The following is a 19,385-nucleotide window of genomic DNA, read 5'->3' as shown; positions in this document are numbered from 1 at the left end:
GAATGAAAAAACATTGACGCACAAAATGAAACCCATCTACAGATTAATTTTAGATAGCCATTAAAATTTAAACTACAATTTAAGAGAGTTATGAGAAATGAAGTAGAGATACAGAAAAAGTTATTTTAGATTTTTTTTCGAAAAGGTTTTCATAGAAGTAGAAGTCCAGACTGCAAGCTACAGTGAAAGCAGGGGTTATACATGGTTAATCTGTGATTGCTTAATAATTTTTACGGGAAGCGATAAGAAAATAAATGATAAAATATGACCTAGCGCAGGAGTGTAATTCAAAAAATAAACATTAGCATTCTATTTTATTCTTTTTTGGGGGGCTGATTTAAGTAACGCGTTAAAAGGTGTGAAAGGCTCGGATCTCTACAAATTTTAATGTAAATTATTGATTTTTATTAAATTATGACAGACTGGCAAAGTTCAGGAGAATTTCATGCAGACAAAATATGTCATAATCAGAGATAAATATAAGAATTAAAAATAAATTTTTTTAACAATTTTTACAGAACGCAATATTTAATTACAGAGAAATCCGAACAATTGGAATACCAGAAAAATGGGGAAGAAAGTCGTACATCAAAATGTGGTTTTACAAGTCAATATTCGCAATAATGGTTTCAAATAGAATACAAAACTTACAGGCTTTCTGTCGAAGAAAGAACAGTAGGCACCATATAATAAATATTATTTCAGAAGTTTCCTTTAATTTATTTGACAGCAGTGTGAAGTAAAAAAAGCCATTCATTAAAATACTATCTGAATTTAGAGACATCTAAGGGTGACTGAATCTAGCATTGTTAACAAAATTACATGTGCTACAGCATTCCTTGCTGACTACCGAAAATGTAACAGCATTCCCAAATAAGATATATAACAATAAAAAGACTGAATCTAACGATAAACATAACTTCAGAAATTATTTTTTATTATTTCCTTACTACATAATTTAAAATTGAAATAAAAATAAATTTTTTTTAAACATTTTATCATAGAATTAATTTTACTCAGTGACATAATAAAATGCATTCAAAGTTCTTAATACTTTTAATTATTTTATGTATGACAACGTAATTCTGTAAAATCATTTTAAGCGTTTGACTTGTGTCGCAAGTGTAGATTTGTATTTACTTGTGTTTGATTGAATTTACCAGCATTTAATAGTATTTCTGTTACATGAAATAAAAAGACTGTTATTATAATAAGTTTAATAAAATTAAGTTAGTACAGTAAAACTCTTCTCTTTTTATAAGCTTTTATTTAACTTGCTTTAGTTATAATCAAATCATGCAACTGCTATATCTTTTGATCTATCATATGAAAATCAATGAAATTTGGTACACGTATGTAACTTCGATGACAATACAATACTACGGTGTTAGAATTTGGATATGACCCCCCCCCCCCCAACATCACCACAACGCACTACCCCCTACGCTAAATTCATGCATGTTGCTGAAACTTTTTATTTCTCATGAACTATCGTATGAAAATCATTTTAATTTGATTCACATATGTAACTTCGATGACAATACAATACTATGGTGTCGGCATTTTGATATGAACCACCCCCACGCGCTACCCCTACGCTAAATTCAAGCATGTTGCTTAACATTTTTATTTCTCAACTATCGTGTGAAAATCAATGAAATTTGGTACACGTATGTAACTTCGATGTGTAACAATAAATATTTTTACTTTTATTTTAGTCTTAATAAACAATCAAAGCTTTTATTTAACTCGCTTTAGGAATAATTAAATCTTGCAACTGCTATATCTTTTGATCTATCGTATGAAAATCAATAAAATTTGGTACACGTATGTAACTTCGATGTGTAAAAATTAATATTTTTACTTTTTAGTCTTAAAAAAACAAAGTTGAACACACAATAATATTCAGATATAAATATTATTAAGAATATTTGTTTTGGATATAAAAAGTTTATTGTTCATTAAGACTAAAAATTAAAAAATTAAAAAAAATACAAAAAAAATTACAAAAATATATTTGTTACATATAAAAAATTATTTTTAAAAAATGCTTTTATTTAACTAATATTAACTAATATCAACAAATTAGAAAACCCCTTTAAAAAGTAAAAAAATAAGAATTAAATCAAATTCAGAATTTTAAACAAAAAAATATATTAACAAATATAAAACTGCACTGAAAAGTAAAAAATAAATTATATTAATATCTAATAAATAAAAAATAAATAAATGTAATAATTATTAAATTTTAAAATTAAAAGTAATGAAAATATTTAGTTAAATAAAAGCGTGGCGCAGTTTATATAACAATCTTTTCCAATAAGTATTTATAGACATTTTCTGTATTTTAAAATATATATATTTTTTTTGTTTAATGAGGTAGTTTAGTATATGTATATACTTTATTTATCTGTAATAAGATAACTCAAGTTTTAATTCTTTGATGGTTCAAATTTGCACCGAGTTGACCTTTAAGGGTTAATAAGATTAAAAGTAAAAATTAAAAATTAAATTTAGAAATCTTGCACAGTTATTACATTTTGACGGTAATCTGAAAAAATATTAATTATTATCATTATTATAATTGTAATCGTATTTATGAATTCATTAAATAAAAATTCATAATCAATTAAAATGAAGCTTTTAGCGGAAAGAGTGCCTTTAATTTGGCTTAGATTACAAGCAGAATTAGAAGATTAACTTCAACTACGTGAAAACACGTACAAAGAAAGCGAGTGGGTGCATTTTCCCAGATTGTTACTTGTAGCTAGTCAGTCTCAACTGGAGAGGTTCCAGCAGACCTTTCCGCCTCATCGCATCGTTATTGAAAATGAAAATGAAGATTAATTGTTGTAAAAATAAATGTGTTGTTTTAAATAAATTATAAAAACTGCGCCACGCTTTTATTTAACTAAATATTTTCATTACTTTTAATTTTAAAATTTAATAATTATTATATTTATTTATTTTTTATTTATTGGTTATTTATTAGATATTTATATAATTTATTTTTTACTTTTCAGTGCATTTTTATATTTGTTATTATATTTTTTTGTTTAAAATTTTCAATTTGATTTAATTTTAATTTTTTTTTTAGAAGGTTTTTTTAATTTGTTTCCTTTTTTATTAATGTTAATATTAATATTAGTTAAATAAAAGCTTTTTTAAAAAAAATTATTTTTCATATTTTTGTATTAGGTGATAGCTAACTCCTAATACTAATTTTCTAACCACAGAATGAAAAGCGAAGAATAAAAAAAGTTGGAGCTATATATTTTCAGGTATTTTGCTGCTTTTGTCGTGTTATGAAAGTCGTAGTGAATAAACGTATTAAGTGGAGAAGGTTAAAAATGGCTGAACGAGGAATATGTTGTAGAGTTACCGGTTGAATAATTGAGCGGCAAGGTAATGGCTACTTCTTTACCCCTTCAATCAGTCCCTATAACACTTTATCTGTACCTTGGGGAAATACATTCTGCAGATGCTAGTTTAGATTGACATCGAATCCTTATTTGGAAACCATTTCAGGGAATAAGTTCAAGTTCTTTTACATCATAATACTCTAATAAATTACATAATCAAATAAATTAAAAAAGCGAATAATTAGTACTAATAAGTGTTTAAAGTAAACATATCTATTATAATAGAATTTTAATATGAAAGATTTGAGTTGATTTACGGAAATAGCTAAGGAACAAGATTTAAACGAAACCCACCGAGTTGGTCTAAAGCGGTAAACTCTCGTCGTAAATCAGCTAATTTCAAAGTCGAAGTTCTCAGGTTCACATTCTAATAAGTTACTTTTATTCCAATTTGAACTAGATCGTGGATACCGGCGTTCTTTGGTGGTTTGGTTTCAATTAACCGCAAGTCTCAGGAGTAGTCGACCTGAGTTTGTTCAAGACTACAAATTTACATTACGCTGATAAGTCGCTAATGACTTTAATTGTTGATGCGACTATAAAAAAAGATTTAAACAAAAATTTATTATATAATTTATCTGAATGCATTTTTCCTGTGTTATCTAGTGATTGAAGGCTACCTAACGGATGATAAGGACACACAAAAACTTGTAGCCATTCTCAGAAATAACCAACATCCAGTTCCGTATCGATTAGTTAGTAGATTCACTCCACCGAAAATACTGTTGGACATCAGTATATCAAGACTGGAATTGCAGTTAAAGACTCAAACCTAGACAATTGCACTTTTTTTATCAGAAACTGGTTATTTAGTCTTAGAGATGGTAGATTTGATTAGTAATTTTTGTACAGTTGTTTTACAAGCTCATTTCCGTAAGAAAAACCAAGACAAATAGTGCAAGAAACAAAAGTTGTTTTTTCTGTTTTAAATTAATTTATTAATTTTAAATTCATTTAATAGATTTTTTTAACATTATTTATATTTCATTGAAACTTATAAAAAATTACTTATATTTCATTGAGCTGTGGGGAGGTTGCTTATTGTTCAATAGTTGAAGAGATTACAATGTAAACTTGGTATAAAAAAATTACCTATATTTTACAATTTAGTAACAGAATTCTCTTACTGAGATTTGAGAGGTTAAATTGAAGTTTTTATTGGGCGAACAGTGCTAAATAAAAACTTGAAATAGACATTATAAGAAGGGAATTATAACATTATTTCCAGTTGTAAGCATTATATGGATGATCAATAAATTTCTGACGAACATCATTATTTTAAATTAAACTAATGTCAACCAATTTCTCGGCAAGACAAAATGAATAGATATTATATACCATTAGTGAAACGACTTTTTTAATTGATTTATTCGAACACTGAAAAACAATACAAGCGAATTAAAATTTCTAAGTTTACATTTCATAAATTAGAGACAACGATCAATTTATAATGGTAAATGTAAAATAAGTTTATACAAAGTATAATATTACATAATTATTAAGTTCCTTGAGCGGGATGGTGAAACATGTTTACATTTTAAACTTATTTAATATCAAACAAATAATTTTCAAATTACAGCAACTTTTTTTTTCATGTTTAATGAAGCTAATAAATCTATTCTTAACTAATATGAATCAATAGTATTATTCATTTCCTAAATTAGTTTGGTGAAGCGTGATTAAAATGATTTTAAACAAATTAAAAAGATATTCCTCTAAATGCATGAAAAATTCAACCAGAATTATTTACTGGATTATTTTGCTTCTTCTTTCTCAGTGGTGCGAATAATAGTACCCAAACCGCTGATTAGAAAAAGTGTCTCATCACGTGAGCAAGGGGCTTGTGAAACTCCACTGTCATCATATCTCAAATAAGATTTTATGTAATCGTTTTTCCAAGTATTTAAAAAATGAGACGTTTTTAAAAGTAGTATAATCATATCATAAACGATTCAAATAATATTTTTTTACGAGATAAACTAATATTATATTTATAATGGTAAAAATAAGCTGAAATTTATTTTCACAAGAGATATTTAATTTCGTAAGACTGACAAACTTGAATGACATTTTAGAATTATTAAAAAAATGTTATTGATTTTTTTTTTAAATAAAAAAAGATTTATATGTCGATAAAGCATACGAATACAGCCACCTCATACATGCTATATATTATTCAATTTTAAGCCGGACGCCATTAATAATAATGCTACCGGTAGTCCGGTGAAGGGAGTACTTCTAATTAGTCCTGAAAGTTAGTACAGAAAAAATAATTTCAGTATTTTGAAAGCGAGTTGCAGAATAATGTTCAATTATTTAAAAAAATGTTTATTTATTAAAGTAAATTACATAGTATTTATAACCAAGTTATTTGTATTAATTCAAAACTTGGAAGAAACTGAGTTAAATTTAGGAAAATATTTTTTTATTGTAGCTAATATTTCTTAAATTATGAAATTCTATTCTGTTTTAATAGGTTTTTAAATAACATTCATACATATCATCCTCATTCATCCTCTGAAGTATTGTCTGAACGGTGGTTACCGGAGGCTAAACAGAAAAAGAAAAAAGGTTTTTAAATAAACTATGAAGTTGAAAAACGGCATTTAATTGCGAATAAAAAGCTCTGTGAAAATTTTTTTTTACCTCAGCTCGTAGTTTCTTAATTTCAGACGCTAGCTCTTCACATTGCTGTGTATACTGCCACTTAGCTGTTTTTTCGCTCTCAACAATTTGCAGTAAATGAAGATGTTTCTGTTCTAATTCTTCTTTCTGCAGTAACAACTTGTTGAAACTATTTAACAAATTAGGAAAGAAGCAAACCTCAGTTACAACAACAAAAACAACAACAACAACAACAACAATAATAATAATATTAATAATAATAATAATAAAAACAATAATAATAATCCATTTTCATTAATAGTTTAGATAAATTGTCAATGGGAGTTTTCATTAATATCATCTTAATAACATCTAATAAATTAATAAAAAATTTGATGTGGACACCTGTTAAATATGCACACATTTTAAAATTATTCTAAAAATTAAATTATACTAAGATATGTTAAATTATACTAAGATCATGCTTAATGTTTAAAAAAAGATTGTTTTTCGTAAGTAAATTATTTCTAATTCTGAAAGAAAATAAATATAGTGACCTTTTTCTGTACAAAGTTAAAACGATATAAGGCATCTAAGATCCATATTACTGTAGCTAACAAGGGGAAGGCACGAGATTCGGGACACCGATTTGAACCATATTTTGTGTGTGTGAATAGAACACTGTTTATGTGTCCTTATCACAAAATACTAACACGAATATTCAATTATACTCAAGAAAATGGCCCTAGAAATTTCCTTAGCATTTTATATTAGTTTATACTCGTATATTAACTTTGTTTAATGGCGCTCAAATAGATCTGTGGTATAAGTGAGAATGTGTCGGATCCGCAATCATGCACACATCGGTTCGAATCCGACTTCAAAATATATTTTTTTTTTTAATTTAAATTCATTTATTAATAATTATTAACTCCTGATTATAAATTTTTTTGAATTAAAATGCAAAGTACATAAAATTTTGTTTCACTAATAACTTCTAACATTTTTTTCATATCTTTTTTGGATTGTTATTATTGAATTTATTGCTAACATTTTTTTTTTGTTTTTACAGTGAGAGGTTAATATTTATTAATAAATAAATGTATCTAAATTAAATAAAAGTTAAAAAATATATATGTATATGAAATTGGATTCGAATCGATGTGCCTTCCCCTTGCAAGAACCAAATATTTCATTAATTAAAGATTTATTTGGCTATAACACTGGAAACAATGAAAATAAATATCACTTAAGATATATCGTTGAAAAGCTCTCAACGAGGGCTTATTACTGCAATTAGAAAAAAAATCAAAAATTCATATGTTTCAAAATTGAAATCCCGCTTTATTTAGAGATTTGACTGTACTCAAATTTTTGGCTGAGTCGACTGCAGTCAAAAGGGGAGGCGCACAATTAGATGTTACAACAGTCCTAATTACAAAATTTCAACATTCTACGGTTAATTGTTTTTGTGTTATGCAAGATACATACGTACGTACGTACAGACGTCACTATTCGCCGAAACTAGTCAAAATTCATTCAGGGATGATCAAAATGGATTTTCCGTTGAAATCTGGAAACCGAAATTTTTCGCGATTACAATACTTCCTTTACTTCGTACAAGGAAGTATTAATATGACAAATAATATATTACAATAAATTATTTAATTGTTTATTTGTTCGTTGTACGAAATAAAGAAAATATTGAGATCGCGAAAAAATTCGGTTTCCAGGTTTTAGAATCGGAAATATCAATTTTGATCATCCCTGAATCCATTTGACTAGTTTGATTATTATAAAATCATAATTATTGATCATTCAAAGAAATTTACTGATACGACTTCTTAATGAAAGACAAAGTTTACGTAATTTTTTTTAGTTTAATAGCGATTAACATTAATATCCCCAACGAGTCACTGTATTGTTTAATTCTGAAAAGAAAGAAATTTAAGTAGTTGTCCTCCCCCTTAAGTAGTAGTAGTATCCCACTTATATTACACGCACAATTAATAATTTTAAAAAAATTATTAAATATGCAAAATGAAAATGTACTTTCAGAAGAAGTTTTACTCTGTGATAGTTGCAAAAGATTTTAGAAAATTAATGTATGATTAGATCAGGTAAAAACTAATGTATCGTATTTCTTGTGTTCTGACACATTTCATATTTTTTTAAATATCTATTAAATTTTTTAATTGAGGACACTAAAAATTATTTTCTTAGTCGATTAATGATTAATTCGTTGGATCCTACATGTCTCAATTCAATTAATTTCCAATCGTGAATTGTGATGATTCTAGAAGCCATGCTGTCCCACAGTGCTTTTATTGAGCCACTTCACAGAATGCCACGTTCTATGTGTTGTATGTGTTTATACCCAGACTCCAACATGTTTTATGATTGAGAGTTACACTAGTTTATGTAGTTTGGTTTCTATTTCAGTGGTCATTTACAACTTCTAATGATCGGGTATAGCAACAGTTAAAGGCTTAATTTTTCTCCTGACAGATTAATTTATGTGTACATAGAGTTGAAATTTATACACTGAACATCAATTTCATCACAAATTTACAGATAATGTATCTTTTAATTTACTACTGTTTCATATGTTCAATGGACGGTTGTAGCACTCTACTGACAAAGGTCGTAACACAAGCTGTGTATGAAGTATAGGATGATAAACACCTATTGTTATTTTAAGAAAAAATATAGTTTGTATGCAATTTCATTTCCCACTACCGTAGATACACAAATGAAGACTATAATTATACGGTACTCCACTACGTGGATATGAATCGCTGATGAAATACTCCGTAAAAAGAATAAAAATTTCGAGCATTTTTAAACAATTAATTTATGTGCATTAACAGAAAGATCAATGTTACTTTTTTATCATTGTAATTAAAGCAACAATAATAAATAACTAATCTTAGTTTCCCTTCAAGTTTTCACCATAATTTACACTTTCTAACTTTCTCTTCAGGAACTGGTGGAAAGTATATCTATGTTTCTATAATAGCAGGTAAAAACTATGAAATAACGATAATTAGAATTCCAAACCAGATGCTATATTGAAAAACCTACATAGATTGTCGAAGGTTGACGTCGGACACTTTTGGATTCATTTCGTGAAATGGCGCGTCGCCTCATTATAGTTAAGCCAAATGAACCGGCATGTTAACCTTTACGGTCACTGTAAATAAAAACAACTAATCATTGTGTATAACGTTAAGATATAGAGATTAATCTGGATCATGAAGTCCAAGCAGGAGTTAAAAGATGTGGAAGGTTCGATTTTGCAGCTCATCAAGTCGGTTTGCCATCAGGTTTTCCACAGGGCTGTCCAGAAAATTTATCTATGGGATCTGTATCATTTCTATTCGTTTGTCCGTTTACAATCTTTTAGAATGCTTTGAAAGTGTTCACTACTTTTAAGTATATTTAATTACATCGCTGATAGTATTCATGCAACCATGAAAATATTATTGGCTTAAAATTTATATAGCAGCTTTAGTTTTATGAATGCTTTACGAATATACTCCTTCTACTTTTAGTTCAAATAACTCAATCGATTGAGAGAGCCTTTCCTAATACGGTGGTAGCCTCGTAGGAGGTTGTTTTAAGCACACCAGTGCATAAGATTAAGGATCTGCGCTAGGCACTCCTTAAATTTTGAATAAGTGATCGATTTCTTTCCAACCTGTGCGTCCAAACGATCGCAACATAAGAGGTCATACTTTCGAAGACACCTCGGTACACCATGTACAAATAACGGCCCGATAGCCCGTAATCCTTCCGAGCAATCCTCCTAAGCTTGTGCATTACAGAGACGGCGTCCGCCGCTACTTGCCTAATGTTGTTGCTAAACAGCAACTTCTCATCAAACAAAACACTTATGTGCTTATGAACTCTAACTGGGCTGATCACACAGACTTTATATTTAATATGGGGGTTACGACTGTACGATAATTTGTCTGCACCCTTGAGAAACACACACTTCGTCTTTGCACAGAAATATTTAAATTTTGCATGTCCATCCAGCCCGCTGAGGTAGCAGTTGACAAAACCGCCTGCGCCCGGTCTTCTAGATGTGGTCGTGAATTACCACGAACAAGCAGGAGACAGTCATTGGAACAATCCCGGGCGGTGACTTCCCACTATTTCTGGGATTGACATTCCCTTCTGGGAATGTCAATCCCAGAGATTCTTCGAATACCAGGTTCCACAGCAAGGGACCGAGAACGGAACCCTGCGGGTTTCCCCTGGTAACTGAATTTTCCACAACTAGGTGCGCATCCTTAAACAGAACCGTATGGTAAGACAAATAGTCACTACCACGGCCTGCAGAGCTATGGGAACATTGCGTCGTTCCAAATCATAGAGGACAGAACTCCAACACAAGGAAGGATGCTGCCTCAGTGTCAATAAAAATTGCCAAAACATATTTACAGTCGGCGCTTTCCACCTCCGCAAGAGCATTTTAGATGCAACCCTTGGTGCCAACCCCTTTCATGAAGCCGTATTGGCCTCGATTTAGAAAATCGTACATATCGATGTTTTCCCAGAGACGTTCTACAACCAGCATTTCAAGCAACTTACTGATTACCGGCAAGAGGCTAATGGGTCGATAACTGCTGATCTCACTCGATCCTTTCCTGATTTTAAGAGCACTCTCACCAAAGCCACCTTCCAACAAGTTGGAAAGCAACCCCAGCTAAGACACCCCGAGAACAGCCTGCCAAGCGGCATTCTTATGACAGACAGCAAATGATAAAATATATCCGGGTCAAGCTGGTCAATTCCCGATGCCTTTCTCAGTGCCATTTTAAAAACCACTCGGTCTATATCTACGGGATCCACAGCCCGTACGCCAAAGAATGGTGTCTTACCCGCTCTGACACCGATTTCTGTTTCACCCTTTGCATTTGGAAATAGAGTATCCAGGAACGCCTGGCAAGTCGCCACAGCTGCTAACGTGTGGTCCCGACTAGCAAATCCACATCGAACACTGGACAGCACGTGCAATGGCTTTGGCCAGTAACATGACTTAAAGAGATGCCAGGGGCTGCGTTGCAACTCGCGCATAGAGTCTTGCCAAAATTTGAGTTTGACTTCCTTGATAGCATGAACGTACTCATTACAGGCGCACTGGTAGATACGCAGAACCTCAGTGCACACATCGTAAACGATAATCCCCATTAGAAGGCGACGCTGGTATCTTCTACGCGCGATTCTAACTATTGCGTACAGCACGCTCAGGTGAGAGAACCACCACATTTTCCCGGGTTTCCGCCTGGGTCTAACAGACGGCTTCCCAGAAGCATAAGTCATGACGATTCCAGGCACTCGCAGCGGACTGGTTACTACCCAAGGACCCGTCCATTAGCCTAGGTCACCGTAGGACCCTCAGTCTTGATGGCCGGCCGAGTTATTCAGCCATCAATTCCACCTCCTCCCTGAGCTCGATGCGCCATTCCACCCACTGTAAGCAGCCGCACACTCGCGCCGCAGCCTGTCTCCAATCCAGTCCCCTTAGATTATAAGGACCCAAATCTGGAGCTCTTAGGCCACCTTTGTAAGCGATCTCATAGGTTATAAGCCTATGATCACTCACACTTGCTTTGGACCAGTCAGTCCAACTACTTGTACTCTACTTGTAAGTAGATCGACCGTCACCAAGGTGACGTCGATATAACTTTCCCCCAGTTCAGAAGAGAAAGTTGGCGGTTGTTCTGCCTCGTTAAGCAAGTAGTGGTTCCTGGCTTCTACGAACTGTGCGAAACCAGCACCTCTGGGTCAGTGAGTGGTGAACCCAGGCGGAAGACTTGGCATTAGCGTCCAGAGCAACCAGCACTCTGATGCTTGGGAGACCGACCAGGATCCGTCTCAAATTCGCCAGCAAGTCGTCAATACTCCATCCAAGATGGAAGTATCCCGACACTAGTGCGACATCGAGTGTACCCCTCGTGACTCTACCTAAACGTATGCACTGGTGTGTTTAAAACAATCCTCTACGAGGCTACCACCGTATTGGGAAAGGCTATCCCAATCGATCTAGGGGTAAAAGTTCGGGTGACCATGTGGAAATTGTGAAGAGATAAGGAGTTCGAGGTATTTGGGATGCGGTTTCGAGCCGAGCTTGAATCGTGGCGGAACGGTGATCACAATGCACCGGTTCTAAATTTGCCCATCTCCCCCCTGGGAAGGAGGCTATACAGCCTCACGATGGAAGCATGGCAGCAAGAATGCACGCCACGACTAAGAGTAGGTCCCTGTATATATTTTTACAGGACTTGGGGGGGGGGATGGCATGCCTCTAGTTTGTTTTTAAGGGCAACGGGAGCACAAGTGCTCTCCAACCACGCAAATTTGAACCAATATTTGTTTCGGTTCCATCTCTGGCAGCTGATGAGCTGGGTGTCTGCAGAGCGGTCCAGTTGAACGAACATATGATGTTCGACTGCCCAGCTCTTTGGGGGAGGGGGAGCAGAACTCAGATTACCCTGAAACTTAAGGGTCAAGGAGAAAATTTGCCACTCATAAGCGGCGAGTCAATGTGGCGTGAGCTGCATTGTCGGACCGTGTTGGAGTTCCTTGATGCGGTTGTTTCGTTCAACCGGTATCAGTAGTTTAAGGGATATAAGACTCCTACTGCTTGCTGTAGGAGCTACCCTCGAGATACGACTGCCATCGGTCAAATATAGCTCCAAGCGCTACAATATGGTGAACAGGTACTTACTTGCATCAGCGACTTAGGCGTGGCAGCAAATTGCTGTCCTTGACGCGGAATAAATTATAATTTATTGACAAGTCATATATTTTAGTACGTAGACGGGGTGCGTCTACCCATTTTTGTAATATATGACAAGTGAGCGGTGGGACATGCAAGCGAGTGGTGTAGAGCACCACGCATATTCTGCCCACGAATTACGTAAGCTCTAGGAGCTAATTAGAATATTGGTCGCTTTAGAGCGAACGAATGGGGTAGTAGTAGTGGGAGAAATGCCAGACAACCAGTATCTTAGATGTGGTGATGGCGGATGGTGAGGTGTGTTTTTGCGAGCCAGCTGGACGGGTTGGTGGGTGCTTCCACCGGTTGGTGAAATATTTTTGCAGAATGAGTGGCTGTAAATTCCAGGTGATCCTTGACGACCGGGCAACGAGTGAGCAGGTGCTTAAGAGTTGTCTTCCACCGAAGAGGCCGGTGGGACCGCCTACACCGACCGTTGTCGTGAAGGCGGCGGGGAAGCCCTATGCGGTCCTCCTGCGAACAGTGAAGGACAACGTATCGCCGGGTGAGTCTGGTGTCCTCTCGGCCCATCAGAGTCAGTAGGAAGACTTTCTCCTTCAAGTGCGGGCCGAGGGGGACGATGCTGACCGGTTCTGTAGGAAGATTGCGGAGAAGGTAGATGGTGTTACGACGGTGTTGGGTGGTAGGGGAGGTAGGCGGGTCTATGTCCTTATTAAGGATGTGGATGTCTTAACCGCAGAAGAAGAGTTCATTAGAGATCTTCGTCGTGTTACCGGTGACTCTATTATGATTGATGTGCTTTCGATCAGATCTTCCTACGGGGCCATTCAGGTCATGACGCTAGCTTTTCTAGCGTTTTACATCCTGCCGGATAGATTACTAATGATGGCTGGGTGCGGATTGGGTGGTTGCCTGAGAGTAATGCGCCAGTTGCTGGAAGATCGGTGCTTCCATTGTTGGGATACGGGACACCGGGTAAAGCTGCGTTGTGGTCCTGATAGGACTGACCGATTTTTTAACTGCCGGGAGGTTGGCCATGTCAAGATGAACTGCCAGAAGGAAGCCCGCTGCACTTCCTGCAAACCTCTGGCCACGCTTTGGGAGGCTGAGGTTGCAGAGATGTATACCGGAAGTGAGATGTACTCGCTGTGGAGCATAGAATTATGGTGGCTCCGACGCGGGATAGTCTCGTCCAGGAGGGGTGGGACGCTCCGGGGTCTCATCTCCGATGTGTGGATGGGAATTCTGACGGTGCCATGAAGGGGTAGTAAATAAGAACGTAGTACCGGTGAGGGATCCCTTCGGGGGTTCCCCATTAGAAACAAGGCGAGGGTAATGTAAGACCGCAGTCTCAGTGGGGGATCCCTCTGAGGATTCCTCACTAGGGGCGAGGTGTAAAGACCGGAATCCCGGTGGGGGATCGTTTCGGTGTCCGCTCATTTCAGCCATGCCGACTAATCGAAAAACCGGGTTCCGGGTACAGGTAGAACTCGCCAGAACTCAAGGTCCTACCGAGGGGTGGGACCTTGAGTTCTTCCGAGGTAGTTTGAGGAGATGACATCTCCGGAGCTGTATAATTGCGGGTCAGCTCTGGGGGACTGGGTAAAAAAAATTTAATAAATACAATAATACAAAATATAATCATCAGTATTCAGTTGGTGCTGCATATGAAGCTGCAGGATGGCTTACATTAGCTGCACGTCAGTGAGACAGGCAACGCAAGATTGTTTTGGCGACTTACTTAAATTTACTGTACAGTAAATATTTTTATATTAAAAAAAAACTATCACTTTTTAAAAAAAAAAAAGTATAATTATAATTTACATATTCATTTTGTATTACTCTTCTGTAATCATATGGAAATGTAATACCACTATCAGTTCGAACTCACGTTTCAATAACAAGTCGATCAAATGTCTCTAGTCCAAAAATCTACATAATCACGACTAAATATGATGTATCAACCCAGCCTTTACGTTTAAAACAATAATCTATCTATCAAGATCACATCGATCGTGTTTTCATGCAGATATTATAATCGATCATTAATGTCATTTTTAGATCAAACCGAAAAACTTCCGGCCACATCCATTTCCTAGCTACATCTGTTTTAGGACTTTGTTCAGAAATAACACGTTATAGCTAATTGATAATCTATAATGTCCGATAATGAATAATAATAATTTTTCAGTAACTTAAAAAATTTTATTATTTTCCAATAAAATAAACTTTTCAAATTCTCTTTACTTCATACTATAATAAAATCCTATTTAGTTATAGTAGCCTAACGATAGAAATCTGTTACAGCTACCATTACTTTTATATGCAATTATTTTCAAACAATGTTACAATGGACGTATTTAAAACTTTTAAACCTTTTCCTCTTCATTATTTCTTTAATTACAGTAATGGTAAATGGATTTTACAGATATATAAGTTACTTACTTTAACTTTATGTTATTTACCTTCACCCTTAATTATAACCTAAATTCCTTAAAAATAAATTAACAGTTTTAATATAGCTGTTTTCTGTTTGATTATATTCTAGTTTATGACCTAGATTCTCTTTAGGTTATTATATTAAAAAATGTGCTATTACTTGCTTTAGAAATAATTTTTTGACTCCAGAATTTATTGTAAATTAATGGTAATTTCTGGTTAATTTCAAAATCCTGGTTAATTTCAAATATATATATTAATACCAAAAATATCCAATTAAAAAACAAATTACTGTACTTTTCAGCACTTAAGGCTGGTGCGTTACAGTAATTGTACTACCTTCTAATACAGAAATATCTTTTTCATCCTCATCAGGTTATCAGAACAACTAAATCTAAGTTCAAATTCAGATTGTTAAGCTAAATTAGTAGATCTTGAAGATATTGTTGAAGCTTTTAGTATTCACAAATAAGATTGTTGTAAAATTTGTAACGATTTCATTTACAAAACAGTAGTTTTTGACATCCGTTTCCCTTGAAATTCTCTGCACTTGATTTTATTTTTATTTTTAAGACTTCATCCATATTAGTTCTTAGAAATAAACTAAAATAGCCTGATTTATTGTAATAGAAAAGCAACTACTAAAATAATAATATATTAGTAATTGAGACTAATAAGAGGTAAAGAAAGAACAAAACCCCAAAAAATGCATATGCTATTAAGTGGAGGAAAAACTGCACATTCGGCTTTCAAACTACCACTTAATCTTAATAATATCAAAATTCCTACATGCAACATCAGTAAACAGTCTAATATGGCAAAGGTTTTACGAGAATGTAAATTAATTATTTGAGATGAGTGTCCAGTGTCACACAAGAAAGGGAATGAAGCTCTAAATATCTGTCTCAAAGATCTCAGAAATTCAACACTCATGGGAGGAGTTACTGTCCTTTTAACTGGAGATTTTCGTCAAGTTCTACCAGTAGTGTCTAGAGGGACTCGAGCCAACAATGTAGAAGCATGTATCAAGACTTCATATCTGTGGCCTCATATAGTAAAACTCTCTCTTACTAAAAATATGAGAGTGCAACTAAAAAGAGACAATACTGCTGGACAGTTTTCTGAGCTTCTCTTAAAAATAGGAGATCCCAAATTCCCTGAATCTGAAGGAAAAATTACTTTACCTGCATCATTAGGTACAATAGTAAGTACTTTAAAAGAGCTCATAAATAGAATATATCCGGATATTCGAAACCTCAGAAACAAATCTATGGACTGGCTATGCAAGAGAGCCATTTTGACTTCAAAAAATGAAACAGCAGCTAAAATAAATCAAATATTATTAGAATCATTTCAAGCAGAAAGTATGGAATATAGATCTGTTAATTAAGTATTGGAAGTCAATGAAGCAGTTAATTACCCAACTGAATTTCTTAATCCACTTAGGTTTCCACCACACATGCTAACTTTGAAAGTTGGTGCTCAAATTATGTTATTAAGGAATCTTTGCCCACCTAAGTTATGCAATGGTACAATACTGTGTATAATTGCCGCTCAAAATAATTTTATTGAAGCTAAAATTATCACTGGGTGTGTCATAGGAGAATCAGTGCTCATTCCTCGCACACCTATGATACCATCGGACTATCCGTTTGAATTTAAGAGAATACAGTTTCCTGTTAAAGTATGTTTTGCAGTGACAATAAATAAATCGCAAGGCCAGACGTTACAAGTTGCTGGGATTGATGTTAGAGAAAACTGTTTTTCAGATGGGCAATTTTACGTAGCATGCTCCAGAATCAGCAAACCTTCAGGTTTATTTATTTTCCAGAAGGAAAAACATCTAATATAGTTTACAAAGAAGTTCTAGAATTCTTTTAATTTTATATTATACTTAAAATATTTATATTCATTTTTTGTTATTACTTATTTAATGTTTTTTAAAATTATTTATGTTGTTTGTTAATTAAATATTTATTAAAATAAATTCTGTATAACATGCTATTAAGAAGTTTTTAGTATTTATTAGTAGATTTTTAAAAGCACTGGGCCTGTGAGGGCTCGGATGTAAAAAAGGGTAGACTTTTTTTTTGGGAGCCAATAAGTAACTATAATGATGACTGATGATTATGAGTGATAAGAACAGAAGTTCTATTATCTATTTCTGACATCATCTTTTAAACATAGCAACATAATAAGCAAAAGCATCACTCCAAAACATTCAATAAATATGTTTAAAATTCAAGTATCGCTTGGACGAGGCCGCGACGGGAAACCTGCTAGTTTATATACATATTTTTTTAAATTAAAATATCATCTTAATTTCTTATTAACGGCATATTTTACATTTAAATGCTAGATAACGTATTGCATGATCTAATTACAATTATATTAATTAAAAAAAAAAAAAAAAAAAATATACAGACTACATAAAACATAATAGATTACAAAAATAAAATTATAATAAAACATAATAAAAAGACAAAATATTTTAAATAATATTAATAGGATGAATAATTCGAAAAGCTGCATTGTTTAATTAAAAATATATTATATTCCCTTATTTTAAAAAATAAAATATTGTTTATAAATTTCTCCACTAAATAAAATGATTTGATCCAATACGAAAGATGTAAAGGTTTTTTAAAATCTCTATTTGAAGATTTTGATTAAATTTCTTCGGATAATATATTACAAAATAGAAGTCATAGTAGTGAGGAGTTGTATTTTAAACGTTATTACGAATAGAAAAACTTAATACTTTTTTTTTTGTCTTCAGTCATTTGACTGGTTTGATGCAGCTCTCCAAGATTCCCTATCTAGTGCTAGTCGTTTCATTTCAGTACACCCTCTACATCCTACATCCCTAACAATTTACTTAATACTTAATTTTATAATTTTTCTTCCTTGTACGAAGTAAAGAAAGTATTGTGATCACGAAAAATCTCGGTTTTCAGATTTCAATAGAAATATCCATTTTCACCATCCCTGAATCCATTTTGACTAGTTTCAGCGTGACGTCTGTAAGTATGAAAGTACTTTGTACGTACGTATGTATCTCGATAACTCAAAAACGATTAGCCGTAGAATGTTGAAATTTTGTATTTAGGACTGTTGTAACATCTAGTTGTGTACCACTGCTTTTGATTGGAATCGACTGATCAAAAGTGTCTAAAAAAGCCCAAAATCCAAAATCGGATTTTAGACTTTTCTTAACTGCAATATTAAGCCCCCTTTGAGAGTTTTTCAACGATATACCATAAGTGGTACTTATTTTAATTGGTTTCAGAGTTATAGCCAAATGAAATTTTAACTAATGAAATATTTGGATCTTACAAGGGGAAGACACATCAGTTCAAATCCGACTTCATATGCTTATATTTTTTTTTTTCGGCTTTTGTTTTTAAATTTAAATATATTGATTTATTAATAATTAATTATTAACATCTGACTGTAAAAAAAAATACAATAAATAATAATTCAATAACAATTAAAAAAAAGAAAAAATTATAAGTTATTATTGAAATAATATTTTATGTAATTTTCATTCTAATTCAAACATTTTTTACATCACTTAATAATTATTAATAAATCAATATATTTAAATTAAAACAAAAATGTTAAAAAACATATATGTATGAAGTCGGATTCGAACCGATGTCTCGATGGTTGCTGATCCGAACGTTCTCACTTACACCACTACTTGAGCGACGTGAAAACAAAATAACTACTTGAGCGACGTGAAAACAAAATAACTACTTGAGCGACGTGAAACAAAATTAATATACAAACTAACACAAAATGCTGATACGGACATCACAAAAAAATGTGATGCAATGTGGTGTCCACCACAATGCAATTGTGTAACTGTTCACTTTATAAAAGAATTGGAGGATCGTAGGTCATTTTAAAATGAAATAAATTTAAATGAAGTGCAGAAAAAATGTGTATATGTAATTAGTTAGATGTACAAGGAAGTCATGCGATGCCCACATCAGATTTTTTCAATGTGAAAAAAGTTTCATGAAAAGTAGTGATTTCAATTCATAGATGCTACGAAAAAGGATTTTATATTTTTAAAAATTGGTTTAAATAATTCACCGGGAGACGTATAATATGATACGTATAATTCTTTTTTGCCAAGAGAATATAATTTTACTGTATCCTAG

The 19,385-nt window shown here is 33.2% G+C and overlaps 1 protein-coding gene across 1 annotated transcript in view; it reads right to left on the bottom strand.

The window, feature by feature from the left end:
- LOC142317735 (ras-specific guanine nucleotide-releasing factor 1-like) overlaps window positions 1-19,385 on the bottom strand; it is a 526,102-nt gene that overhangs the window by 281,100 nt on the left and 225,617 nt on the right. Inside the window, exon 6 of the mRNA XM_075354282.1 lies at window positions 6,069-6,216. Coding sequence (XP_075210397.1) covers window positions 6,069-6,216 — 148 coding nt within the window. The remainder of the gene's footprint in view (window positions 1-6,068; window positions 6,217-19,385) is intronic.

The sequence above is a fragment of the Lycorma delicatula genome, chromosome 1 (genome assembly GCF_047948215.1).
Source record: "Lycorma delicatula isolate Av1 chromosome 1, ASM4794821v1, whole genome shotgun sequence".
Lineage (NCBI taxonomy): Eukaryota > Metazoa > Arthropoda > Insecta > Hemiptera > Fulgoridae > Lycorma > Lycorma delicatula.
The sequence above is the reverse complement of the archived record's forward strand: the minus strand, read 5'-3'. Positions and strand labels throughout refer to the sequence as shown.